Source organism: Eulemur rufifrons, chromosome 8 (genome assembly GCF_041146395.1).
Source record: "Eulemur rufifrons isolate Redbay chromosome 8, OSU_ERuf_1, whole genome shotgun sequence".
Lineage (NCBI taxonomy): Eukaryota > Metazoa > Chordata > Mammalia > Primates > Lemuridae > Eulemur > Eulemur rufifrons.
This window is the reverse complement of record NC_090990.1, coordinates 2,953,995-2,981,130: the sequence shown is the minus strand read 5'-3', so window position 1 is coordinate 2,981,130 and position 27,136 is coordinate 2,953,995. Positions and strand designations below refer to the sequence as shown.

Here is a 27,136-nt window from a genome sequence, read left to right as displayed (position 1 = left end):
ACACCAACCCCCTCCCCAGACCGGAAGCGCAGCCAAGACGCAGACACGCATTTCGCCTGTTTATTGGCAGCCCGGAGTCTGAGCTGGCTTCTCCGTGCGCTCACACATCCCAACCCAAGACCAAGGAGTCCAAAGGCCTCCCGGACACCCCAGGCCCACGCTCCTGCTCGACCTTCGACTCTCAGGCCACGGAAGGCTTACAGTCCTGCCCGCCCCGCTCGGCCCCGCAGGACCCCACTGGTTGGGTGAAGCCGCGGCGCCTCGTGTAGTCCTGGATGGAGGCCTGGAAGTGCTCTGTGCTGTTGAGGTCTGGGCGGCAGAGGATCACATAGCATTTGGGGAGGAAATAGCCACTGAAGCCGCTGCTCAGGCTGCTTAGCGCGGCCAACATATTGACAGCGGGCAGGTACTTGCCCTGATAGACGCTGGCCACGGTGAAGAAGGCGATCCAGGACACGAAGTTGAGGAGCAGGCAGAAGGTGACACATTTGGCCTCGTTATAGTTCTCCGGCAGGTCCTTCCCCAGGTAGCTGCAGGCAAAGGCGCTGACCGAGAGGAGGCCATTGTAGGCGAAGGCCAGCAGGAAGCCCAGTGAGTTGACCTCTGTGCACTCAAGCATCACCAGCTGGGGGAAGCGCCGGTATTCTCTGGTGGGCAGTGGGGTCCACACCGCAAGCCAAGTTAGACAGATAAGCAGCTGGGTCATTGAGCTGATCAGCACAAACAGGCCAGCACCGTGGTTTTGGACCCAGGCACGGTAGAACGTGGGTAACTTGGTGGAAAACTTGAAGATGATGACCAGTTGGAAGGAGCGAACTGTCAGGCAGGACAGGAAGATGGCAAAACCAAGGGCAAAGAGGGCCTGGCGCAGCAAGCATGTGGGCAGCGTGGGCTCCCCAAAAAAGCCATAGAGGCTGCAGCTACCTGCTGCCAGAGAGCCCAGCATGAGGAAGCACAGCTGGCCCCCAGCTGACCTCACCACAGGGGTGTCTAGGTGCCAGGCAAACAGGCCAGCAGTCCCAACGAGCAGCAGCAGCAGCAGCGAATTAGCTGCCAGCAACACCCAAGAGATACGCTCATGCCAAGCCAAACACACCACGGTGCGTGGGAAGCAGGTCTGGCTTCCCTCAGGTGCCCACTCTTCTTTCCCACAAGGCTGGCAGCTGTAGAGGTCTGAAAGGGAAGGCAGAGAAGGTGCCTGAGAGTTGGTAAGAGGGAGTTTGTGCAGGCCTGCAAGATGCTGGGAGAGCTGTACCATGGCAGCTAGGCTCTGCTGGCCATAGCAGGGGCGGGAGGGTGGGTAGCCAGCAGTGAGGCCTGAGGCCAAGCGTTTCCTCAAAATGTCTGTGTTAATTACAGACTCTGGAGACATACGCCTGAGTTCTATATGGCTCATGATCCCTGCAGGGGTTGGCAAACCAAGAGGTCCCTAGCAAGGGCCTTGCCCTGGTAGTTCTGCCCACATACCATACCATTAGCTATGATCCGATGGGAGCCAGCCCTAAAGGAAGGGAATTTTCATGTTTCCCTCCAGCACTTCCACTGACCAAATCCTCCTTCCTGAGCTGCCGCTCTGTGGTTTCTTGAGTCCTGACTCACTCAATGAGGACAGAAGAAATGCATCCCCATCCCCACAGGGACAGTAAAAGGAAAGAAGGTGCCCCCAGGAGTCCAGCTCTAGGCTGAGCCCTTAGCTACCTAATTTGCTCTCTGATCTTGACTTTGCACCCTGGATGGGACATCCTGGTTTTTTGGGTTGTTTTGTTTTGTTTTTTGCTGCAAATGTGCTAGTGTCTACATCCAGGCCAAGCTGTTCAAGAAGCTAGCTGTCTTTGGCCTGGGCAATAGAAGGGACAAATAGGACAAGAGGGTACAAAGGGAAAAGTAGCTACATTCACTTGGAGAAAGAGGTTGAATTCAGGATAAGATTGGGTCTGTAGAAGTTGTGATGGGAGCTTTCTAATAAAGGACACACCTCGGTCTAAGGCTATCGGTTTGTTTGTTGTTTCTTCTTGATCAGAACTCAGTCTGATGGCAGGTGTCCTCCAACTTGTACCTAATTGGCAGCCCAGTGACTAGGGCCCAGGTTCTAGCGCTGGATTTGTGCACATGGGGGACAAGGGAGGTCCTTCCATCTACCACGTGGTCCCCAGGAGTGCTGGGTAGCCCACCCACTCACTTGTTCACTCACCACTCTTGTTGAGGAAGGTCCCAGCCTCGCAGGGAACACAGTCAAAGCAACAGTGCTGGAAACCCACGACCACTTGCTGGTGCCCTTCAAGACAGTCGCTGGAGCACACAGACTTAGGCACCTGTAAGAAGCCACAGGTGTTCTGCAACCACATGGAGGGGCTCACCTCAAACAGCAGCTCACATGTGGAACAGAAAACAGAATCTCTGTGCATCTGCCCTCAGGGCTCACCCCCAGGGCAGAGCCCCTGGTCATGTAAACCAACGCCCCACTGGGTGTCTGTGTGCTAGTACCTTCCCTGCTTCCTTGGCAGGGCTGGATAGAGCGATGTCAGCCTGACACCTGGCATCCCCCTCCTGCTCTGTGCATGCTGTGCCAGCATCACCCCAGACTCCAGGCTGCCCATGAGGCAGTTACCTGGTGAGTGGCCACATCACCATTACCTGGTTGTCCTTTCGGTGCCACTGAATTTTGGTCTCATTTATGTCCAGCTGAACTGGAGACCATGTGGAGGAGCCGATGACCGTGAAGGTCCAGTTGGGCCCACTCCAGTCCCAGGCAATTATGGCATAGCCACTGAAGGAGCCCCCATTGTCATTAAATGTCACAGTGTCCTCGTGTAGAAGGAAATTCACCTTGGGGATCTGCTCCAGAAGCTGAAACAAACATATCATGAAGCCATGGTAGACAACACAAACCCAGATGGCCCAGGAAGCAAGTGCCTGAGGCCTTCTTAGGCTTCTATCCTGGGTGGTTTCAGCCCACCCAGAAGGTCTGGTCCCTTCCTCAGATCCCCCTCCCCTCCTTGGAAGCCCCTTGAGCCTCCAACCAGCCTCCTGAGAGGAGGCCTCTGACAAAGGACCCCTTACAGACGTTTTTAGCCCTAGATCTTGTCCCTTGACACTTCCAAGGCATGGTGGGTGGTTCAGAGAAGGCAAGGTTCAGAGACGAGACCCTGGCACTTAGGCTAGAGAGTGCCCACTCTGCTTGTCTAAGGATTGGCTGTTCTCCCTGGCACAGGGTTCCCAGGGCTATGTTCTCTTACCTGCCAAGGGTGGACTCGGCCCCTGGAACAGGCTCCAGAGGTGCAGCCTAGGAGCTGGTGGAGGCCATGGGCCACAGCGTACACTGCCCGGTATGTGTTGTAGGCAGAACTCATGGAGAAGGCTGCAAGCCTGGGTATCGAGTGTGGCACGAAAGCTTGGCACTCTCTGCAGAGCTGATTGCTGCTGCACCAGGAGCCATTGGTGCAAGGCCTGGGAGCCCTCTTGTCCACCCAGGCATAGGCCTCTTCATACTCCTCCAGGCCAGGGACAAACCTCCGCTGGATGGCCACACCCAGCACCGCCCCGATGCCCTGGATCCCAGGCACCCCAGTGATGTGTCTGGAGATGGCCCAGGCTTCTGAGGCAATCCACACCTTGCCGGTCAGGTTGGCCAGCACCACAGACTCGAAGAACACCCTGGCTGACTCCCGGTTGGAGAAGACAACCACAACAGTGGTCCTGGCCTGGGCCAGGTGGCGCATGATGCTCTGCATCTTCTTATCACCCACCTGGGCAGAGAAGGGCACCAAGTCCTTGAAAGCAATGCAGATGCCCTGCTTGGTGGCCTTGTCGTTCAGTGCCTGCACTGCTGGCTCCCCGTAGTCACCTTCACTGCCGATCAGCGAGATCCAGACCCACCCGAACCTTTGCAGCAGCAGCACCATGGTCTCCACCTGATGCTTGTCACTGGGGACGGTGCGCAGAAAAGAGGGATATTTCCGCTTCATGCCAAGTGTCATGCTGCTGGCCGAGTAGCTGATCTGTAGGGGGGGGGGGGCGGGGGAGGACCATTCAGCAAGTTCAGTGGCATCAACCTCAACTGAAAGCCCCCCAGTGCCTGGCCCTGTGCTGTGTGGGGATACAGGGAGGATAGAGATCAGGAGAGCAGTGCTCAACATGCAGACTGACAAATTACATACAAAGAACCACAAGGCTCCACCGGGGGTTCCTGGGGGAGGAGTGGGAACTCCTACTTGTCCCCAGTGGACAAGGGGGAGGGGCACATATTCTAAGCAAAGGGAACAAAGCAGCAAGCGTACAGTGAAACAGTATGGTGTGTTTAGGGACCTTCAGGGACTTCTGCTCAGCGGGAGGCCCTTTGTGAGAAGGGGAGCACAGGTGGGTCAAGGCAGAAGGCTTAAATTCTCAAGCTAAAGGGCTTAGTCTTTGTCCTATAGGCCACAGGGAGCCCCCAAGGGTGTCCACAGAGAGGTGATATATGTTCAGACTTGAGTTTTAGGAGTATATCTCTGACTTCAGCGAAGAACTTGTTAGGAAAGGTTCAAGACGAGTCAGGGAGAACTCGTGGGAGGCTGATGGAATAATCTGGCTGGGAGATGACACTGGTCTGAATTCAAGCTGCAGCAGTGGAGAAGAGGTGGGGGATGGACTTGACATTGAGAAGGAAGAAGGAGAGGCCACAATAAGGGACTACAGGTGGGACAGGCAGGACTGCTGGGGTTCTGGCCTGGCTCCAGGTGCGGGATGCAGGAAGAGAAGACTCTTGTGTCATTTGTGGGGTAAGGTCAACTTGGGGCCTGCTGGGTCCATGAAGTGGTGCATCTCATCGGGGCCTGCCCAGGATTGGGGAGGAGAGGAGGGCGGCTTCTCAGGGGCAGCGGGGCAGGAGGACTCTCCACACTGAAAGTGGAAGACGTAGGGGGCACAGGCACTGAGGAAAGAGTGTCATAGCAGGAGTGGTGGAAGAGGTCACCAAGAAGTCATGTAAGATACAGAAGGGCTGAAAAGCACTCCTTGGATGTGGAGATCTAGAAGGTGCTAGAACAAGAGTGGTGAGGGCAGAATTGGAGCAGGCCAGGAGCAGATGGGAAGGGGAGAGGCAAGTGATGGAAAGGGGCAGGGAGGGCATGCAGGGCCGTTACAGGCCAGGAGGGGCAGGCCCAAGGGATAAGACAGGAACATGCACGGGGACAGGACAAAGGGACACCCCCCACTTCTGTGAAGGGAAGAAAGGAAGGAAGGCAGGTGGAGCATGTGGGCGGGAGGTGAAAGGTGTTTCGTTGTTAACAAAGGAGAAGGAACCTCGGCTGGAGCGGGGACGGGAGGGCAGTGGTGTGCAGTTGCAGGGCAGTAGTTCCAAAGGAGAATGGGTTTCCCACGAGGTGGAGGCAGGGAGATCTGGAAGCAGCCCTTGGAGAGGAAGGAAGGCTGAGCAGGGACCATGCTGGGCAGGGACCTCTGCAATGCGACTAAAGAGCTTTCACTGCCCAAGAAATCCAGGGGCAAGACTAGCTTTGAGGGGACAGCAGCTCTTGCCCACCCTCCCCAGCCCGTGCTGGACTTGCCAGGAGGGAGACGGGCAAACATCTGAGGCTCCAGCTTACCAGGGGCACAAGGTAAGGGCTCAGCAGGGCAGCAGTGGTGGCAACACGGTTGGAGTCTTCAGGCCCAATCACCGCCACAACCTTGGGGACATAGTCGAGAAAGTTTCCCTGGATCTCTATGTGGTTTGTCCCTGGCACGGAGAGCACTCTCAGCGTGGCATACACATTGGCAGACTCGGAGCACACGTCGTACAGCTCATACCCTAGGGTGACATTGGGCAGCAGGGCCGTGGAGTTGTTTATCTCCTCAATGGCGAACCGCATGGTCTGGAAGTGGTGGTAGCCGTGGCCGTTGAAGCTGCCGGGCCTGTGGGGAGAGCCGAGAGCTGAAAAGGACAAGGCCCCAGTGAAATCCCTGGTCCCCTAGACTCCCAGGCTTTGGGGGTAGAAAGGAACCTCTGAGGTCATCTGTCCAGTCCCCTACAACCATGATCTCAACGTGGGCCCTGAAGCACACACACAGTTCCAGTAGGTGTTAACAGGCCTTGGGAGGTGAGAACAAGCTGGAGAAATGCCACATTCCCCCTACCCTCGGAGAAGCATCGCAGCATCAAAAGGCTTACGAAATTCTGAAGCAGAGAAGCCTGCTCTATTAGTCAGGGTTCTACAGAGAAACAGAATCAATGGCATGTATGTAGAGTTAGAGAGGTTTATTTTAAGGAATTGGCTCTCACAATTATGGGAGGGGTGGCACGTCCAAAATGTACAGAGCAAGCCAGCAGGCTGGACATTTCTGACAGGAGTTGATGTTATGGGCTTAGGGCCGAGGGCAATCTGGAGGCAGAATTCCCTTCTTTTCCAGGGACCTCAGCCTTTTAAGGTTTTCAACTGACTGGATGAAGCCCACCACGTTATGGAGGGGCATCTGGTTAATCATTCCATTGATTTAAAAGTTAATCGCATCTAGAAAAATCCTTCATGGCAACATCTAGACTAGTGTTTGACCAAACAACCCTAGGAACCATAGCCTAGACAAGATGACACATAAGGCTGGACATGGTGGCTCATGCCTGTAATCCTAGTACTTTGGGAGGCCAAGGCAGGCAGGAGGATCACTTGAGGCCAGGAGTTCGAGATCAGCCTAGGCAACATAGGGAGACCCTGTCTCAAAAAAACAGAGAGAGAGAGAAAGAAAAATTAGCCGGGCATAGTGGCATGAACCTGTAGTCCCAGCTACTAAGGAGGCTGAGGTAGGAGGATCACTTGATCCCAGGAGTTGGAGGTTGCAGTGAGCTATGATGACACCACTGCATTCTACCCAGGTGACAGAGTGAGACCTTGTCTCAAAAAAATTTAAAAAGAGAATTTAACCACTACATCTGCTTAACCTTGTTTAACTAGTGCTTCTTGGCAGGACACCTACGAATGTGTTGAGGGCCTGTGTGCCTCATTGCCCCTACTTTGGGAACTTCTGTCTGGAACCCAACAGGGACATGCTAGTGACATGATTCTGCCCTGCTCAAAGAATGTGCTAAGCCAGGTGCCATGGTACACACCCATAGTCCCAGCTACTCAGGAGACTAAAGCAGGAGGATGATCTGAGCCCAGGAGTTTGAGAGCAGCCTGGGCAATATAGTAAGACCCTTTCTCAAAAAAAAAAAAAAAATTATACTTAAAAAAAAAAAAGTGTGCTGGTCTTTTCCATTTTCCAGCCTCTCTACTTGTTCAAAGACTGTTCAGACTGTTCATCACTTCTGTCACTTCTGTCCCCTAAGTCTCTCAGAGGAGGCTTAGTGCCGCCTATAGGAGACAGTCCTCCAGCGATCTAAATCCAGTTTTCCTGTCTTCCTCCCCTCCTGCCCCACCCAACTTCTCTTCCCAGCCCAAGTTTTCTTTTCCCAGGCTCCTATGTGCAGCTCTTTGGGCAGGTCCTCATATGCCAGGATTTCCAGAATCTTGCTCTTGGGCCAACCGTTGGGTATGCTTCATGTGTAGATCAACTTGCAGCTAAGCCCTGACAGCATTCTTGAGCCTCCACACTTGTGACTTGCACAGTCTGCAATCAACTATCTTCTTTAAAAGAAAGGAGACCAAGTGCAGTGGCTCACACCTATAACCCCAGCACTTTGGAAGGCCAAGGTGGTGGGAGGATAACTTGAGCCCAGGAGTTTGAAATCAGCCTGGGCAACATAGTGAGACCCCCATCTCTAGAAAAAAAAAAAAAATTAGCCCGGTATGGTAGCGTGTGCCTGTAGTCTTAGCTACTTGGGAGGATCATTTGAGTCCAAGAGTTCTAGGCTGCAGTGAGCTATGATAGCACAACTGCACTCCATCCTGGGCGACAGAGCAAGGCCCTGTCTCAAAAAAAAAAAAAAAAAAAATTAAAAAAAAAGCAGTAGTTTCACTCTACCTAGATCATTGACTTCATGAAGGCACCAACATATTTATCTTTGCTAAACTCCTGAAGCATCTACTGGTTTGTGTCATGTGTCTCCCCTTCCCACCTGCCATCTGGGAGACTAAGGAGCTTTGAACTCGGGCAGGAGTAGGAGGAGATGGAAGATGGAATGACCATCCTTGCTTAATCCTTGCCATCCAGTTATGGTACAAAGCCAGGAGATGACTTGAACGGAGTTACAACACAACACATTCTAACAGCAAGGACAGAATAACGTATTGCAAAGTGGAAACTGGCAGAAATGTCTGGGAAGGTCTAGCCGGCACTTGAAGGTGGTGACTGGATTAACTGGGGGCAGTTCAGGTGGCAAGGACAGAGGCACAGATGGCAAGGCCCTGCTGAGGAGGGCCGGCAGAGGGGCTACATGGCCACAGGTCCCACTAAGTGATGGTTCTGCTGACCCTGCACTCACCTGTCACACAGGGTCACCTCAGGTCTGCGTCGCACCTGCAGACATTCAGCATGGAGAGGGAACAGGCCTGCAAGAAGGTAATCCCCAGGGAGGCTGAAGTCGGGAGAGGACTCGGTGTTGTGGCAGCTGTAAGCCCAGCAGCAGGAAATGCAAAGTTGCAGGCCAACCAGGTGAGCTGTCTGGAGCAACATGCTGGCCACACACACAGCCCAGCCTCCAGCATGGCCAAGCCCAGCGCTCTGAGGAGGCAGTTGCTTAAATAGAATAAAAGGGAGCTGCCCAGACGCTTCGCAACTTCATGCCCCTGGAAGGGCTGTTTGCTTCCGGGCCTGTGGTCTCACTCAGGAACTGGGCAGGGCAAAGGGACGGATGCAAACCAGGTGGCACCAAATGACCCTTCCTCTGGACGGTTGTGGGTTCCATCCTTGCTCTGGCGCCTGTGGCTTCACCTGGCTCAGAAAGGGAGGCCTGGCATTCTGGGGGGAGGAGGGAGGCTGGGACACAACTTCCCTTGGCCCTTGCGGGAGTCTGTGTAGGCAGTTACTGTTAGGGAGCTGTGGGTTTTAGAACTTTTTACCTGGGCCTCAGTTTACCGAATGTGACATGGCTTTGAGTTGCCACCCCATCCCTGCCCCCCAGTCCTCAGTTTTCTGGAACTGAAATCTGAGCGAATCATCATAGTTTCACCTTGTTACCCAGGGTTGCTCCCATCAGCCCGAAGACAAATCCATGCAAACCGAAGGTATGCAAATAGACCGGTTTTGCTTAAAATGCCAACCCTGGAGCTTTTTCTGCAGGGGAAAAAAAATCCCAGGTGGATTTCCGGAGAGGCGGACCCGGGGCTGGACCCAAGGTGTCTGGCTTTCTCTCTGAAACCAGTCCGGGGGGAGCTTTTGCATAATGTAAATGGGGCCCTCGTTGGGAGAGCAGAGCGCACCCCCAGGCCGGCTGGGGCCGCCCAGCGCGCTGCCGGAAACCGCCGGCAGAGGGCGCCAGCGGCTCCAAGACCGCTCCTTTCAGCGGCTTGGCGGACTGCGGGGCGGACGACGGGATCTCGCGAGATTCTCGCGCGACTGCCGCCGGCGGACCAGCATGGCGGACTCGTTGCAGCAGCACAAGCGGGGTCCCGGCCGCTCCACGTGGCTACGGGCCCGCAAGGCCCGGCCCCAGCTCGTTCTCAGCCGCAGGCCCCGCCGCCGGCTCAAGCACCTACGCTGGGGCGGCCGGCGGCGCCTGCGGCGGCGGCTGTTGCAGGCCCAGGCGGCTGGCGCGGACTGGAAGGATGTCGCTTGCCAGGTGTCGCACACGGATGAGGCCCGGAGGCCCAAGACCGCGGCCCCTAACCCGGCCCCCAGCGCGGCCCCGACCCCGGTCGCGGCCCCCTCCCGGCCTTGCTCTGCGCTTCTCCCCATCCCTCCCGTGCGGCCGGTGGGCCCGGGCCGCGCGTTGCTGCTGCTGCCAGTCCAGCAGGTGGGTCGCGCCAGCGGGAGCCCCTGGTGGATGGAGCGGGGTGGAGACGCAGCTCCAGGGAGTTCAGTCTAGGAGAAGACCATGTCCCTCTGGACCTGTTCTCTGGCTGCAAGTCAGATTCAAGTCTATCCGTCGTTGCGGTGGTAACTAGGTTCCCCCTGAGCAGCAAGGTAACGGGTCCCGTGCCACTGGATCCTTAGGCGTTCAGAGCTGAAAGGGTCTTTCATAGTAAAGATGATGATAGGTTGCGATTATTAGGAACTTAGAAATGACAGGCTCTAAGGATTCTAAGTGTTTTAGGTGTATGAAACCATATAATACTCCCAGCTTTCTTACATGTTTACAGAGGAGACAGGTTACATAACTTGCCAGAAGTTATACAGTAGAGGCAGAACTAGGAGTCGAAATCAGGCAGCCTAATTCAGCACCCCTATTCCTCACATATGCTCTGGTCGGGGAGATTCCTCCTCTAACGCTGAAGGGAAGTGAAAACCCAGGAAGGGGAGAGATTTGGCAAGCAATGGCCCTTTGTAAGATGGGATGATTGAACCATGAGGAGACAGCAGAGCTGAGTTCGTGGGACCTTTCTGTTCTTCATGTGTTAGTATTCACTGGGCTCTCTGTAGCTGCCATGGGGCATGATCTTCCATTAAAAATATAAAGTACATGATGGTCACGTAGTACAGTGTAATCTGTTACTTAGAAATCGGCTGCCTTTTGATATGTGAATAGCAAGTTAAGATTTTAGAATTTTTCAGTCATTAGTAACAGGATCTATAATGTTATTTCTTCCTTTGTTTTTTTCTTTTCCTGCTAGGGTTTCACTTTTAGTGGGATCTGCCGTGTGACTTGCCTCTATGGTCAGGTGCAGGTGTTTGGTTTTAACATCAGCCAAGGCCAGCCTGCCCAGGATGTCTACTCTACCTATACCCACTCCCACCTGACTATCAATGCAGTTCGTTACTCCATGCCTGAGAAAAGCAAGAAGGAAATCAAAAGGGAAGCCCGGACTTTGCTCAAATCTCATCTTAACCTGGGTAATGAAAAGAACTGAGTAATTTATTCAGGGCTGACTATGACTATAGTAAGGCTAAAAATATTTAGATGCGTGTTATGGTCTAGACATTGCACTAAGCGCTTTATTTAAACCCTTAGAAGGAAGCACCACATGTACTCACCATCAAATTGGTGTCACTGATCATCACCTAAGAGCACATTTAGGAATAACATTAATGGGGTGTTGGGCAGATGTGGGGGGCGGGAGGGGATGGGTGTATACATACATAATGAGCGCGATGGGCACTGGCTTGGGGATGGACACACTTGAAGCTCTGATTCGGGGGGAGTGGGGGGCCAAGGGCAATATACATAACCTAAACTTTTGTACCCCCCTAATATGCTGAAATAAAAAATAATTAAATTAAAAAAAGAAACTCAGAAGGGTCTTGAGAATGAAAATACTATTGTTTTCACCGTATTACAGACATAATTGTCTAAGGCCACTAAGTTAGTATGTGGCAAACCCAGCCAGGTGTGTTCCTATTATACAATATGGCCCCCTGAGAAAGGCTCTCAAACATAATTCCTACTCTCAAAAAGTTTAGTTTGGCCCAAGAGATGATAGACCTAACGGGCATAGAATTTAGTGGCGTTACTACTTCTAAGGTGGTTCATTTTTCTCTTTTCAGATGACAGATGTTGGTCGATGCAGAATTTTTCTCCTCTGTGTTCTATTGTGTTGCTAGAACATCTGAAAACCTCCACTGTAAAGTTCATTACCAGCTATCCAGGTTTATCCTACGTTTTTACACAAGAGGTAGAACGAGTTTTCATTCTTTTTTTTTTCTTTTTTTTCCTCCTCCGAACCAGTTTTCATTCAGAGTTTTGCTAATTACTTGCACCAAAACAGTCATATCAAGTGATTGTGTAGGACACTGTCTTGGAGGATCAGTCTGTCCTGTTAGTGCTGTAGCTCCTACAGTGTAATGCATGTGTACAGTAAATAGGGACAAAAGCGATGTCGTGAAAAATGTCTGTCCTCCCCCTCTTCAGTTTCATTCCCCAGTAAACGCCATCATTTCATATGGTAGTTGGTTAATTGCCTTTTGGGTTTTTAATGGTTATCTTTATAATCTCAATTTATTAACTTGAGACAGTATAAATTTTCTCTACGTGAATGAATAGTTTAAATTAGTTTAAATATGCTTACACTTTCTTGCATCTTTTTCTTTCCTCACCTCTAAATTTTTTCTGGCCATATTATTCACTTTCTAAAGTCTGGCCATATTGGTCACTTTCTATTACTGTCATTACCTCCCATGAGCCAGAAGGTTGAGTCTAACCTACAGGATTAGTGGACGGACTGGATTATGTGAGGTGTGAGGAAGAATCAAGGATGACACCAGGATTCCTGGCCTAACCGTGTAGGTGCATGGAGTTGCCATTACCTGAGATGGGGGCACTGCAGGAGCAGGTTTAACTGTGTTAACTTTGAGGTGCCTGTTAGACATCCAGTTGGCGCTGTCAGGTGGGCAGTTTCATATGTGAGTCTGGAGTTCTGAGAAGAGGTTGGAGATGTAAATACGGGAGCATTTAGTAGAGAGGACACCCAAGGCCCTGGGGTGGGACAATAATGCTGAGGGAGTTGATAATAGAAACAAGAGGGTTCAAGGTCTGAGCACTGGGACACTCCAAGAGGAGGTCTAGGCAAAGCAGAGGGAGCAGAGGAGCCTGAGAAGGAGTGGTCATTGGTGTTAGAGAAGAACCAGGTGTGTGGTGTCCTGAAGGTCAGAAAGGCTTTATTGTTTGTTTGTTTATTTTTAGAGACAGGGTCTCCCTCTGTCACCCAGGCTGGAGTACAGCCATCATAGCTCACCGCACCCTTGAACTCCTGGGCTTAAGTGTTCCTCCTGCTGCAGCCTCCCAAGTAGCTGGGACTATAGGTGTGCACCACCATGCCTAGCTAATTTTTTAAAAAATTTCTTTTTTTTTTTTTTTTTTGAGACAGAGTCTCACTCTGTTGCCCAGGCTAGAGGGAGTGCCATGGCGTCAGCCTAGCTCACAGCAACCTCAAACTCCTGAGCTCGAGCAATCCTGCTGTCTCAGCCTCCCGAGTAGCTGGGACTACAGGCATGCACCACCATGCCCGGCTAATTTTTTCTATATATATTTTTTAGCTGTCCATATAATTTCTTTCTATTTTTAGTAGAGATGGGGTCTCGCTCTTGCTCAGGCTGGTCTCGAACTCCTGAGCTCAAACGATCCGCCCACCTCGGCCTCCCAGAGTGCTAGGATTACAGGCGTGAGCCACCGCGCCCGGCCTAAAAAATTTTTTGTAGAGACAAGGTCTTGCTATGTTGACTAGGCTGGTGTCCTAGGCTCAAGCGATCCCCAGCCTCCACTTCCCAAAGCTGTGGGATTACAGGCATGAGCCACTGTGCCCAGCCAGGAAGTCTTTAAAGGATACTTACGTGAACAGCTGTGGTAAATTCTGCTCATGGTCAGATGAGTCCTGAGAAAGGAGCGTTGGCTGTCGAAGCAGGTCTGGAGGAATGTGGTTCAGCAGACTGCTGGGGGCCTCGTCTGAGGGATGAGGTCGAGAGCCTGGGGGGAGAGGGACGCAAGATTTTGCTTTTGTAGAGTTTAGCTGTAAAGGGAGGGAAAGAAATGAAGCAGTAGTTGGGGGGTGGGTGTGATCAAGAGAGGTTTGTATTTTGTTATGAAGGGTGAAAAAAACAACATGCTTGAACACAGCAGGTGGGAGTGGTCCAGAGGACAGGGAGAACTGGTGGTGCCCTGGAGAGGGGAGAGGATGGCCGAGCTGTGTCAGTGAGGTGACCTCGAGAGGTGGGTCTGTTCTGCGCTGTGTAGGCTGGGAGCGCTGGCAGGTCAGAGGAGAGGGCCAGAGGCAGGCAGTTGTGTTTCCTGCTGCACCGAGTGATGGAGTCAGGGCCCTCACCGCACGAGACGGTAGGTGGAGTTGGGGGTTTGAAGTGAGAGGAGAGGTATGAAGTGAGAGCAGGACGATGAGTGGACTGTTGTGACTACATTTCAACTTACTGATCAGGGCCACCGAGGAGGAAATGGAATTGGGTGTTACCGGGCCTTTGCTGCTTGAAAGTGAATGTTCCAAATGCCACGGATCAGGCACATTCATTTCTCATTCATCTTCAGCTTTGTTTTTCTAGGACTTCCTCAACCACTTACTGCTGTTTATATTCCTTATGTTGTGTCTTGGATAACTTTCCTCCCCACCCCAGCCCCAATGTGTCAGTGCATTCTGGAGTTATTTTTTCATGAAAAGCAGATGGTAAACTTTTGATTTTCTCATTTTATAAAATGTTCATATTTTGCCGTCAGTAATTGATAGTTGAGCAGAGTGTAGAACTGTAGGTTTAAAAGAATTTTTCCTCAAAACTTTGAAGGCCTTGCTCCTCTCATAGAGTTGCGAGCTACTCTGGCATCCACCGTTGCTGACAGGAGGTCTCCCAGCAGTCTGCTTGTCATTCCTTGTGTGGTGCCTTTATTCTCAGCGTTGCAGAATTGCACGAGGATGTGTGCGTGGTGGCCCTTCCTTCCTCCTCTTCTGCATGGTCAGTTTATTCCATCTGAGGCTCACCTGTTTCACCTGGGGCTGCTCTTCCATTCTGTGGGTTGCTTTCCCCATGGTTTCCTGATACTTCTGCCCTTGGACTTCACAGACCTGTCTTCTACATCCTTTCAGCTCTGTTTGCATATGTTCTTTGTCTTTTGCTTTATATTTTTGGAGATTGCCTTGACTTTATTTCAGATCACCAACCTGTTCTGCGGCTTGGGCCTTCTCTTGAATTTTTCTTATGGCAATCCTGCATTACCGTGCATTTTCTTTTTCTCTGGAGTTTCCTGCAGGGGTGACAGCAGCTTGGGAGTAAGCGTAAGCTGTGAAAACAGAGACAAGGACAACTTCAGGAATAGAGCTGACGAGACTTGCTGATGGGTTGGGTTTTTGGGGGGTGAGAGAAAGGAAAAGATCAAATTTATCTTTTGTACCTCACAACTCTGTGAGACTTAGTTACTTTAGAATTGAAGAAGAAAATATGCATTATTTTCACCTTTTCTTAAAATTTAAATTGTTAATTTCAGAATCCAGCTTTCCAGATTAATCCTGAAGGTTTAGCCTTGAGGTCTGTTGGCATCAAAAGAGAGAAGAAGAAAAAAGGCCTTCTTTTATCAAAGAGTGCCCTTTCCACACTGGAAGAGTTAGTCAATGTTTCTTGTGGTAAGTAAGATATATTGATAAATTTGAGTGTTTTTCCACCAAAATCTCAGAGGATTACTACTCAAGATCCTACAGAAGATGGCTAATTTTGGGGATCAATGTTTGTTTCACCTCCAGAAGAAGTAGATGGCTGCCCTATCATTCTAGTTTGTGGATCTCAGGATGTTGGAAAGTCAACATTTAATAGATACCTGATCAACCAGTTGTTAAATAGGTAAGAGTACTTTTATTATGGCTTTGACATATTGCTAGATTTTTTGGCATGAAGTGAGGTTTTTGATTTCAGAAACTTGGTGGGAATGCATCTGGGCTTTAGGTGGAAATTATACACAGCTCTGTGTGTAACCTGCTCAGCTGTGTGCAAAACTGGTGTTCTTCACTGGCCTGCTTTGGAACCTGGTGACAAAGCACTAGGGCAGAGTGACCGCCTTGCCTGTGGGCAAGCTTGCAAGAAGAAACACTTGGTTTCAGAATCTGTATTTGTCCAGATGCTGTTTCTGAATCCAGAGATTCAGAGTAGGGATAAGTTCTGTTGTGTTTTAAAATAAAAGTATTAGGAAAGACCAAGTTGTATCCGTGTAGCAAATGGAAGATGACCATACTTGCACCATTTTCTCTTGACTTTCTTTAAAATGCCAGTTGTCATCTTTGTAGCCTTCCACCGAACCTATACTCGGTGCATTATGCCTGTGTATCACATGAGATCTTCACCATCTGATTTATGCTTTCTGCAGAGTAAAGCTAGTTAAGATTTTCTTTCTTCTTTCTTAAAAATTTGCAGTGTTTCCTGTGTTGACTATTTGGAATGTGATCTGGGACAGACAGAATTTACTCCTCCTGGTTGCATTTCTTTACTTAATGTTACAGAACCAATTCTGGGTATGTATTATATATTTCTCAAATGTCTAGTTTTTATGAAATTCACAAGTACTGATGCTTACAAAAAACTCAAAAGAATATAAAATATTAAAAGTGAATGTGCTCCTACCAAACTCATGTTCTTTCCATAACTACTCCTCTAACCTCCAAAAAAAACCATGGTACTCTCTAGGAAATGGGATTGCTGTTCTTTTTGTTTTATGTAAATTAGAAACACACCCTCCCCTGATATTAACATCTTATGTACAACTATCTATACCAAGAAATTAACATTGAATCAATCCTATGTAACCAACTTACAGATTTTTTTATTTTATTTTATTTTTTTTTTGAGACAGGGTCTCTCCGTCACCCAGGGCTAGAGTGCAGTGGTGTCATCATAGCTCACAGCAAACCTCAAACTCCTGGGCTCAAGCAATTCTCCTGCCTCAGCCTCCTGAGTAGCTGGGACTATAGGCACATGCCACCACACTCAGCTAATTTTTCTATTTTTTGTAGAGAGTGGGTCTCACTATGTTGCTCAGGCTGTTCTCAAACTCCTGGCCTCAAGCAGTCCTCCCGAGTCAACCTCCCAGAGTGCTAAAATTACAGGCATGAGCCACCAGGCCCAGCCCAATCTACAAAGCAGATTTTACTCAAAATTCACCCGTTGTCCTAGTGTCCTTTTTCTGGTTCAGAGTCTAACCCGAATTCCACATTGTTTTTTCTTAATGATAAAATTTACATAATGTGGTATTTATCAGTTTAGTCATTCATATGTGTACAATTCAGTGGCATTAAATATATTCACAATGTTTTATAACCGTCAGCACTATCTATATCCAAAACTTTTTTATCATCCCAATATGAAATATGCTTATTAAACAATAACTTCCCTCTGTCCCCTTCCCCTACCCACTAGTGACCTCTATTTTACTTTCTGTCCCAATGAACTTGGCTATTCTCATATAAGTGGAATTATACAATACTTATTGTTTGTCTGGCTTATTTCACTCAGCATAATGTTTTCTAGGTCCATTCATGTAACATGTGTCAAAATTTCGTTTTATGGCTAAATATTCCACTGTATGTATATATTACATTTTGTTGAACCATTCAACTGTTGATGGACACTTGGGTTGTTTCTACGTTTTGGCTACTGTGAATAATGGTGCCATCAACATGGGTATACAAACAGCTCCTCCAGACCTTGCTTTCAGTTCTTTCAGGTATATACCGAGGAGTGGAATTGCTAGGTCAGATGGTAGTTCTACGTTTAATGTTTTGAGAAACTGCCAAACTGTTTTTCACAGTAGTTGTCCTGTTTTATATTCCCAGCAGCAATACATGAGGGTTCTAGTTTCTCCGTATCCTCACTGATGCTGTTATTTTGTTTATAGCTGTCCTAGTAGGTGTGAAGTAATATCTCATTTTGGCTTTGATTTACATCCTGTAATGACTAATGGTGTTGAGCTTGTGCTATTGGGTATTTGTGTATCTTTGGAGAAATGTCCTGTTCAAGTCCTTGAACATTGCTCATTTATGAATTGGGTTGGTTGAGTCTAGGAGTTCTTTGTATATTCTAGATATTAATCCCTTATCAGATAAATAATCTACAATTACTTTCTCCCGTTCTGTAGGTTATCTTTTTGCCTTCTTGATAGTATTCTTTGATGTACGGAAGTTCTTAATTTTGATGGAGTTCAGTTTATTTTTTCATTTGTTGCATGTGCTTTTGGTGTCGTATCCACGAAATCATTGCCAAATCCAGTGTCATGAAGGTTTTTTCTAATATTTTCTTCTAAGAGCTTTATAGTCTTAACTCTTAAGTTTAGGTCTTTGATCCATTTTGAATTAGCTTTTATGTATGGTATAAGGATCGGGTCCAACTTCATTCTTCTGCATGTGGATATCCAGTTTTCCCAGCATCATTTGTTGAAGACTGTCCTTGTTCCCACTGAATGGTGTTTGTACCCTTCTGGAAAATCATTTGACCATATATGTGAAAGGTTATTTTGGGGCTCTATATTCTGTTCAATTGGGCTACATGTCTGTTCTTCTGCCAGTACCATACTTTAATGTTTTTTGTGTGTGTGTGTGCGGTAGGGGGAGACAGGGTCTTGCTCTGTTGCCTGGATTAGAGTGTAGTTGGTGTCATTGTAGCACCCTGCAACCTCAAACTTCTGGGCTGAAGGAATCCTCCTGCCTTAGCCTCCTGGGTAGCTAGGACTGTAGGCATTCGTCATTATATCACTGTCACTATGTCTGGCTAACTTTTTCTTTTTTGTAGAGATGGTGTCTCGCTATGTTGCTCAGGATGGTCTTGAATTCCTGTCCTCAGGCAATCCTCCTGCCTTGAACTCCCAAAGTGCTGGGATTACAGTAGTGAGCCACTGTGCCCAGCCAATGTCGTTGCTCTTAATACACTAACTTACTTGCCCAGTATTCCTGTATATAACCAGCCTCTCAGTCTGCTGGCTCCCAGACCCACCTGCTCCGGAGCCTTCCACCTCCTCAGCCCTGGCTGCCCCTGCCTAGGCCCCATAGCCCTGCTGACCGTGGCTAACCCATAGCCCCATCCTTTTTTGAGCACTATCGGGCAAAACAGGATGTTCCAGGATAATCTTTTACTTTCCTTTCCATAACCTTGGAATGAATTATTTCTCCAAAAAGCCCTGGTTCTTTTAGTGGAGAGCGATAGTTGAAAACCAGGGTCTTGGTACTAGATTTGCTCATTGCCTCTGACGTGTCACTGTTTGCAGGTTTTCTTGGTGGACGCAGCTAGAATATATGTGTGTGTTTAACGCATACGCACCATTTGTGTGTGTGCATATGTGCATGTGCACATATCTTTTCTATCGATTTATTGTTATAAAAGCCAGGACTTTATGACTATCATTCTGATTCTAGCCTAACCCCCAAGGGTTCATTCTGGTTAGCCTCACCCTCTTCCGTATTTGGAAGTTCCTTCTCTGGTGACAAGAAGCCTGGCTGTGATAATTGGCAATATGTTTACATATTTACTCCGTGCCTCTGTTCAATCTCCCAACTACACCGGCCAGGCCGGTCCCTCTGCCGCTGGCCCCCCTGGATCCCTGGCCTTATTGGTCCCAACTGTGAAGAGAGCCTTGCCAGCTGAATTCCCAGCTCTAGTGACAGTGGCCACGCTGCTGATTGAATCTCTGTCCCAGGTGGCCTGGCACCAACCACACTGACCAGGGGCCACACTCTGCTAACCCTCTTGCCACACAGTCCTGATCACTGGCCTGCTGGTGGCGCTGGACCTGGTCCTATGGAACTGCTCGACTGACTCCTTGTCCCCAACCAGAGCAGACAGGAAGTGGCTTGGGCTAGGCAGACCAGTGTGGCAATTGGAAGCGCACAGTCTGGAGCCAGGCCGCCTGTGCTCAGGCGAGGCTTGACATTTACTCTGACTGTGTTCAAGTTAATCTCTTTCTCAATTTGCTCATCTGTAAAAATAGGGATAATACTACTTCCCTCATAGAGCTTTTTTAAATGAAAATTAGAGACTATGTGAAATACTACGTGAAGAACCTATAACAGAGCCAGTGCTAGATTCCAACAGGTAATGCTGTGGCTACGAATTGTCCTTTCACTGGGATGCGAGCTCTTTAAGGGTGGGGGTGTTTGTCTTGTTCATAAATATATCCCAAGTATCTGGGACAAACCCAACATGTCGTAGGTGCTCAGTAAGTGTTTGTTGAATGAATGGCCATCAGGACATAATTGGGGTTAGCTGTGTGTGTCAGAGTGAGCATGTGATTGTGTTAAGTTGAAAGCTCAGGTTTCCAAAACTGCAAGTACAGCTATTCCTATTGGTGGGATGGTCTCAGATTGCCTAAGGACCTTTGTCGGTGATGATGGCTGAAACAAACCCTCACTACCTTCAGCAGTCAGAAATTGATTACTCTTGTCTTCATCTTGTAGGACCACCTTTCTTCCACCAGAGGACACCGCAGAAGATGGTGTACTATGGGAAAACTTCTTGTAAAAACGACTATGAAAATTACATTGAGATAATAAAATATGTGTTCAGCTCTTACAAGAGAGAGTCTCCTCTCATCATCAACACAATGGGCTGGGTGTTAGGTAAGGCTGCGCCTCCGCAGGGGGAGGACAGGCAGTGTGAGCTCACTCTTGGCTCCCAGGCGTTCATGCTAAAGCCCAGTTTTTAAGAGAAGCCTTCTTATTGGTTGCTTCTTTGTCTTAGAATAACTGTACTCATTTGTTGTAGGAATGTATCATTGTTCTGTGACTGTGCTAATGTCATCTCCTTCCTAACAGACGAAGGGCTTTTGCTTCTCATTGATCTGATCCGATTGCTGTCTCCCAGCCACGTCGTTCAGTTCAGTTCTGCCCACAGTAAATACATGCCAACCCTCACCCCGGGCTATGTAGATGACAAGGATGGCTTGTACACAAAAAGCAAGTCCAAGATAAGAAATCAAGGCTTCAAACTTGCAGAATTTGCAGAGAATTTGGAATTCGCTGATGAAGAAAAAGAGAGTCCGGTTGTGTTTACTGGACATAAACTAATGCGAGTTCATTCGGAGTTTGCATTCAGAATAACTCCAAGAAATAGGTAAGGAAACCATCTTTTGGCTTTCCTTCAGTTGAATGAGGCATTCTGTTGTCAATTCCTTAAAAGGACTAAGTCCTCTAAAATTTTTCAAATCTGTTACATCTATACATTTACAAAGGAGAATCAGCTGTGTTTTGAACTGTTATTTTCCCAGTGGAAATATCCAGTAGTGTTCTCCAGGTCTGGTGGCCAAGAGCTCTGACTTAAAGGAGAATATTTATACTTCCTGTTTTTTTAGCTGGGAGTCTGCCAAGGCAGGGCCCACAGATGCTAGGGTGGGGATGTCTCAAGCCAAGCCTAGCGCTGGGTGTGGATATGAGTAGGAGGTGGTAATGGCAGGTCAAATCGCTACTTACCTCGTTGTGATTTACTTTGCAGAGAATTACATAACAAAATTCTTCGAGATCTGGCTGTGCTAGGTTACCTTGGCCACCTGCAGCCCCCGGTGCCAAAGCCACTCAGTCCTTTACATGGTCTGACACCCTATCAGGTAATCTGAACTTGTGGGAGAAACTTTCTTCGTTTTGTCTACTTGACACAAACTTCTGTGGCTTTCTCTGTGCTGGGCACTCTACTAACCACTTTATAACTCGTCGCTCATTTGATCCTCAGAACAATCCTGTGATGAAGGTTGTGTAATTATCCCCATTTTGGAGAGAAACTAAGGTGCAGAGAGCCTAAGGGATCCCACACAAGTGGCCAAGCTGGGACCCAGACCCAGGCGGTCCTGCTCCAATGTCCGTGCTCTGGAGCACAGCTCTGTGCTTCGTACAAATGTTCCACCTAATCCCAGTGGCTACTCCAGCACTTCTTTTTACTGGCTGTATGTGACTCAGTTTCTCATCTTTAGAACAGTGTAATTTCCATCCCAAAATACTTGGCAAAAAGAAATAAAAAAAGGAAAAAAAAAAAATGGGTAATATCACCCTCATAGAATGGCTGTACGGATTCAGGGAGTGTTCACAGCGGCACTTGGCACCCAGAGAGCACCATCAAAGTGTTCAGTATTACTGTTGTCCAAAGTAGATTCTAGGCCGGGCGCCGTGGCTCACGCCTGTAATCCTAGCACTTCAGGAAGCAGGAGCAGTGCTTGAGTTCAAGATCATCCTGGGCAAGAGCAAGACCCTGTCTCGACAAAAAATAGAAAAATTAGCTGGGTATGGTGGTGCATGCCTATAATCCCAGCTACTTGGGAGATAGAAGCAGGAGGATTGCTTGAGCCCAGGAGTTTGAGGTTGCTGTGAGTTATGATGATGCCACTGCACTCTACTCTTGGCAACAGAGCAAGACCCTGTCTCAAAAAAAAAAAAAAACAGATTCCAACAGCAGAGCATTTGCAACTTAGAATCCAGGTTGCTGAGAATTCTTTAGGATTCAGGGTGATGAAAAAATAAAAATAGTGACGGGTAGCATTTCTTAAATGTTTATTCTGTGGGTACTCTGTTTTGTTTTTTTTGTTTTGTTTTGTTTTGTTTTGAGACAGAGTCGTCTCACTTTGTTGCCCGGGCTAGAGTGAGTGCCGTGGTGTCAGCCTAGCTCACAGCAACCTCAAACTCCTGGGCTCAAGCGATCCTTCTGCCTCAGCCTCCCGAGTAGCTGGGACTACAGGCATGTGCCACCATGCCCAGCTAATTTTTTCTATATATATTTTTAGTTGTCCAGATAATTTCTTTCTATTTTTAGTAGAGACAGGGTCTCGCTCTTGCTCAGGCTGGTCTCGAACTCCTGACCTTGAGCGATCCACCAGCCTCGGCCTCCCAGAGGGCTAGGATTACAGGCGTGAGCCCCCACGCCCAGCCTGTGGGTACTCTGCTCTAAGCCTGTGTTAACACCTTTACTCACAGTGGTCCTGTTGTTATCCCCATTTTATAGATGATCTAATGTTAATAAAACCAAGGCAGGGACTCAGAGTCAGCTTGGCCAGAATGGCACTGTGAAAGCCGGAGCTGGAACTGGAGCCCAGGCAGCCCGACTCTGTACAGCCCGTCTGGTTTTGAGCGCTCGCCCTGGCCTGGCACTCTGCCAAGCACTTCCACGGACGGGCTTAGTGATCTGTGAGGGGGGTGCTGTGACATTCCTCATTTACAGCTTTGAAAACAGCACAGTCGGGGAGGCACTTGCCTCGGGTTGCACTGGTAGAAGCGGTGGACCTGGACGGCAGGGCAGGGTCTCCCAGACCCCATGGCCAGATGGGCCCCACTGGAGAGTCTAAGGCGGTTTGTTTAATTGGGATTTTGCTTTACAGCATCATTTGTTTGCTGGGAGATGCTCTGTAAGGACTTGAAATTTATCTGCGAGTAATTTAAGCTGCTCTTTGTTGTTTCATATTTATTTATTTCATTTCATTTTATTATTTTTTTTTTTTGAGACAGAGTCTCGCCCTGTCACCTGGGCTAGAGTGCTGAGGCGCCCAGCCGCTCGTGTTTATTTTTAACATCTAAATTAATATGTATCACAAAATAGTTTTCTACTTCGAAAATTTAGAATTACCTGAAAAGTTATAACTTAGTATATTTGAGCTCAGGAGTTCGAGACCAGCCTGAGCAAGAGCGAGACCCTGTCTCTACCAAAAATAGAAAGAAATGATAGGGACAGCTAAAAATACATATATAGAAAAATTAGCTGGCCATGGTGGCACATGCCTGTTGTCCCAACTACTTGAGAGGCTGAGGCAGGAGGATTGCTTGAACCCAGGAGTTTGAGGTTGCTGTGAGCTAGGCTGACGCTACGGCACTCTAGCCTGGGCAACAGAGTGAGACTCTGTCTCAAAAAAAAAAAAAAAAGTTATAACTTAGTAATTTATCTTGTGTTCCAGGAATTTTGATCCATTTTTCTTCATTCACTGTATTACACTAAGAAATGAATAGAGGCCTTTTCTCGGTGAATTGGTTTTTACTTTCTTTCTTTTTTTTTTTTTTTCTTTTTTTTTTTTGGTCTTTTTTGTAATTTTTTGTTTACGGAGACGGGGTCTCAGTGTGCTCAGGCTGGTGTCGAACCGCTGAGCTGCAGCTATCCTCCCGCCGCCTCAGCCTCCCAAGAAGCTGGGACTACAGGTGTGAGCCACCACGCCCGGCCGGTTTTTACTTTCTTTCTTTTTTTTTTTTTTTTTTGAGACAGAGTCTCACTCTGTTGCCCAGGCTAGAGTGAGTGCCGTGGCATCAGCCTAGCTCACAGCAACCTCAAACTCCTGGGCTTAAGTGATCCTACTGCCTCAGCCTCCCGAGTAGCTGGGACTACAGGCATGCGCCACCATGCCCGGCTAATTTTTTTTGTATATATATATTTTAGTTGTCCATATAATTTCTTTCTATTTTTAGTAGAGACGGGGTCTCACTCTTGCTCAGGCTGGTCTCGAACTCCTGACCTTGAGCGATCCACCCGCCTCGGCCTCCCAGAGTACTAGGATTACAGGCGTGAGCCACCGTGCCCAGCCAGTTTTTACTTTCTTATATCAGGAAACTCTCAGTGAGTGGGGTTTCACAGGGACTCAGCTGGAAATCTCCCTGTGCTTAATTTTATTTAATTTTTAAAAAAAATTTTATTTTTTAGCGCTGGCTGGAATGCAACTGCTATTCACGGGAGCAATCATAACACACTGCAGCCTCTGATGCCTGGCCTCAAGTGATTTTCCCGCATAACTGGACTAAAGGCATGCACCACTGCACCCAGCTCTCACTTTGCTTTGACTCGTTTAGGACATCTCTAACCTTTTTCCTTTTTTTTAAAGAGACAAGGTCTCCCTGTACCGTTCCTGAGTACATATGCATCTCTTTAGATGAGAAAGTTGCAGGCATTTGGTTTAGAATTCTAGCACATGTTGATGGTATACAAGAAAGTTGTGGGCTGGGTGCAGTGGCTCACGCCTGTAATCCCAGCACTCTGGAAGGCTGAGGCAGGAGGATCGCTTCAAGCCAGGAGTTCAAGACCAGCCTGGGCAACATAGTGAGACCTCATCTCTACAAAAAATTTAAAAAATTAGCTAGGTGTGCTGGTACAGGCCTATAGTCTCAGCTACTCAGGAGGCTGAGGCAGGAGTTTGGCTTGAGCCTAGGAGTTCAAGGCTACAGTGAACTGTGATGGCGCCACTGTACTCCAGCCTGGATGACAGAGCAAGACTTTGTCCCAAAAATACAAGAAAAAAGAAATTTGTGTACGTTTCTTAGGGTCTGTGTAATAATGCAGTACAACCATAATCAAACACCGGTTAGTGTTTTTATTCTTTATAGATGCCTTTGGTAGATGGTTTGGAAGCCCTAGCTTTAGATAGCTGGCTAATCAACTTGTAAAACTTAAAAGTAATCTTTCAAAGTAGAAATTAATAGAGGGAGATGTTTATTTATCTTCCAGGTCCCCTTCAATGCAGTCGCACTCAGGATTACCCACTCCGACGTCGCCCCTACCCACATCCTGTACGCTGTCAATGCCAGCTGGGTTGGACTTTGCAAGATCTTGGATGACGTCAGAGGGTACACGAATGGGCCGATCCTGCTTGCCCAGACTCCTATCTGTGACTGTTTGGGGTTTGGTGAGTCTGAGAGGAAAACATGCCCATGAACCTACTGAAATGGATCCCCCTCCAAGACCAGCGATGGATGACTGGTCTTGACCTTGTAGCTGTCTCTTAGCTGGAGAGGTCAGAGAGCTCCTCACGCTTCTATACCGTGTGCCTCAGGGGTTGGAGGCCAGGAAGGAAGCAGCCCTTTCTCTGCCTCTCCTGCCAGCTCCTCTAAATCTAGGATTCCTGAGGGCCCGTCCTGGTCCTCTTCTCACTTGACACCTTTCCTTGAGGCTGTCACGTGCACTGCTGGGCTTTCAATCTTTGTCTTTACGCTGGCTCTTCCATGGAATCCCTCTAGCACAACCGTGCATCTGCCTTCCAAATCCAGGTTCTGGTGGACCCCTCCACTTGGGGGTCTCCCTGGCACCTGAAATACACTTCCAAAGCTAAGGCTCTCTCCTCCCACCCCACCACCCCCTCCTTTCCCCGGGTCTGTGCAGAGTCCCTCGGGAGATTGACTCAAGCTCAGGTCAAACCCCAGTTCCTCCTTGGCGTCCCCTCACCTTCATTTGCCACTTTCAGCCCATGAGCAGGACTGGTGGCTTCTGTTTTCAAAATACGTCAGATTGTCCACCTCTTGTCACCATGCCAGTTAGCCATCGGTATTTCTGCACTGGGCCACGGGGGAAGCTCTTGATTGGATCCTCCACTTCCACCCCCCAAGTCAAGAGTGACCGGAACACAGACACAGTTTGTGCCGTAGGCTGGCACTTCCCATCGCTCAGATCTGGGATCTGGAGCAGGGCTCACAGTGCCCAGAAGGATTAGGTCCCTGCCCCCTTCACCAACCCTGGCTCCCCAAGGTCCATAAATGACAGTATGTAGTTTTGAAAGGGTGTTGGAACTAAGTAACCCCGAAGTAACAAAATTCTTAATTAAGTGCACATTTGGGATTTGTGCAACACTGTGCTTCTCAAAAGCATTTCCACAGAAACTGTCACTTCAGACAGACCATAAAGAAGGAATGGTGACGGGGAAAGATGGCATCATCATCGTTGTGCTTCTCCATGATGGCTTTTCTCTTTGACCTGTGTGCCCCTTAATTAAATCTACCTAGGCCTTTTGCATGTACCCCACTTTTGTTCCTCACAGCTGAACAAAGGGAAGGTACAAAAAGTCTTTGAATTATCAAGTACTCCATCTCTTGGTTTTCTTATATTTTCCAAGCAAAACAGTTGAAATTGAAACTTATTTTCAAAGCCATTCTGCAGTTTCTATGGTGGGGAGATTTACTGTCTTCTGGAAAGGGCAATCTTTGTCTCGTCTTGTAGGCATCTGTCGGGGCATTGACATGGAGAAGCGGCTGTACCACATCCTCACCCCTGTGCCCCCGGAAGAGCTAAGAACTGTGAATTGTCTGCTTGTTGGAGCTGTTTCCATTCCGCACTGTGTCTTCAAGAACCAGGTGAGCCTGACCCAGGCACAGCCCTGGAGGGAGCCCGGCCGGGTCCACAGGAAGCGAGGAGCTGCAGTAGGCTGAGAGTCACAGGAACAAGGCTATCTATCTGGGAAACCTGTGCTTCCTTACAGATCCTCAATGAGGCAAGACAGTGTCAGGGTGACCTCTAGGGCCCCAGATGGTGCACTGCTGTCACTTGGAGTCCAGAGCCCTGTGGCAGAGCCATTACCATGGGAAGAGGTTGTGTTGGAGAGAGTGGAGGTGCCTCCCCAGGATTACCCCTCCCGAGGAGAGTCTGCAGACACACCCATGGCTGGGACTTGCTGGCCAAGGGTGTCTGTGTGGCCCCCAGTGACAGCCACAGGGGCTGCCAGTGGGCTGGGGGCAGTGGGTGTTCCTGCCATTCTCACCTGCTTGTTGCACTTACTGAGACAGAGGCACACACCACAGCCCCTTGCTCTGATGCTGGGTGATAAGTGTGGAACGGAGCCAGACAGAAAGGCGCAGGCACGGTTACGGGGCCAGTTGCTCCATGGGGGGCCTTCGCGGGAAGGGATCAAATGCCTGATGAGAGCAGAGGTCCTCTGGCTCTCACTCTG

The 27,136-nt window shown here is 48.8% G+C and overlaps 2 protein-coding genes across 4 annotated transcripts in view; one reads left to right on the top strand and one right to left on the bottom strand.

The window, feature by feature from the left end:
* Positions 1-46: 46 nt before the first annotated feature.
* TAS1R1 (taste 1 receptor member 1) lies at positions 47-8,655 on the bottom strand. Of its 2 annotated transcripts, XM_069477291.1 has the most exons (6): positions 8,393-8,655; positions 5,583-5,889; positions 3,237-3,998; positions 2,635-2,847; positions 2,192-2,312; positions 47-1,173 (listed from the first exon to the last, which is right to left on the bottom strand). In XM_069477291.1, the coding sequence occupies exons 1-6, from the start codon at positions 8,581-8,583 to the stop codon at positions 182-184; spliced, it is 2,586 nt and encodes an 861-aa protein (XP_069333392.1). In that variant the 5' UTR covers positions 8,584-8,655; the 3' UTR covers positions 47-181. The 2 variants fall into 2 exon arrangements, with proteins under 2 accessions (XP_069333392.1, XP_069333393.1); XM_069477292.1 differs by lacking the exon at positions 3,237-3,998.
* An 829-nt stretch (positions 8,656-9,484) lies between these two features.
* Positions 9,485-27,136, top strand: part of NOL9 (nucleolar protein 9) — a 111,991-nt gene continuing 94,339 nt past the window's right edge. For both annotated transcript variants that reach the window (XR_011234538.1, XM_069479280.1), the window contains exons 1-11: positions 9,485-9,862; positions 10,680-10,899; positions 11,551-11,678; positions 14,984-15,119; positions 15,237-15,333; positions 15,901-15,998; positions 19,926-20,087; positions 20,283-20,580; positions 20,959-21,070; positions 24,928-25,105; positions 26,410-26,543. Coding sequence is in view for 1 of the 2 variants with exons in the window: in XM_069479280.1 (XP_069335381.1) it covers positions 9,485-9,862; positions 10,680-10,899; positions 11,551-11,678; positions 14,984-15,119; positions 15,237-15,333; positions 15,901-15,998; positions 19,926-20,087; positions 20,283-20,580; positions 20,959-21,070; positions 24,928-25,105; positions 26,410-26,543 (1,941 nt within the window). In the remaining variant the exon portion in view is untranslated. The remainder of the gene's footprint in view (positions 9,863-10,679; positions 10,900-11,550; positions 11,679-14,983; positions 15,120-15,236; positions 15,334-15,900; positions 15,999-19,925; positions 20,088-20,282; positions 20,581-20,958; positions 21,071-24,927; positions 25,106-26,409; positions 26,544-27,136) is intronic.

Coding starts and splice junctions, on each gene's coding strand:
- TAS1R1 (XM_069477291.1), bottom strand. CDS start 8,583: ATGTTGCTCCAGACAGCTCACCTGGTTGGCCTGCAACTTTGCATTTCC. Junction 5,890..8,392: donor GAGGTGACCCTGTGTGACAG/GTGAGTGCAGGG, acceptor CTCTCCCCACAG/GCCCGGCAGCTTCAACGGCC. Junction 3,999..5,582: donor GCCCTTACCTTGTGCCCCTG/GTAAGCTGGAGC, acceptor CCCCCCCTACAG/ATCAGCTACTCGGCCAGCAG.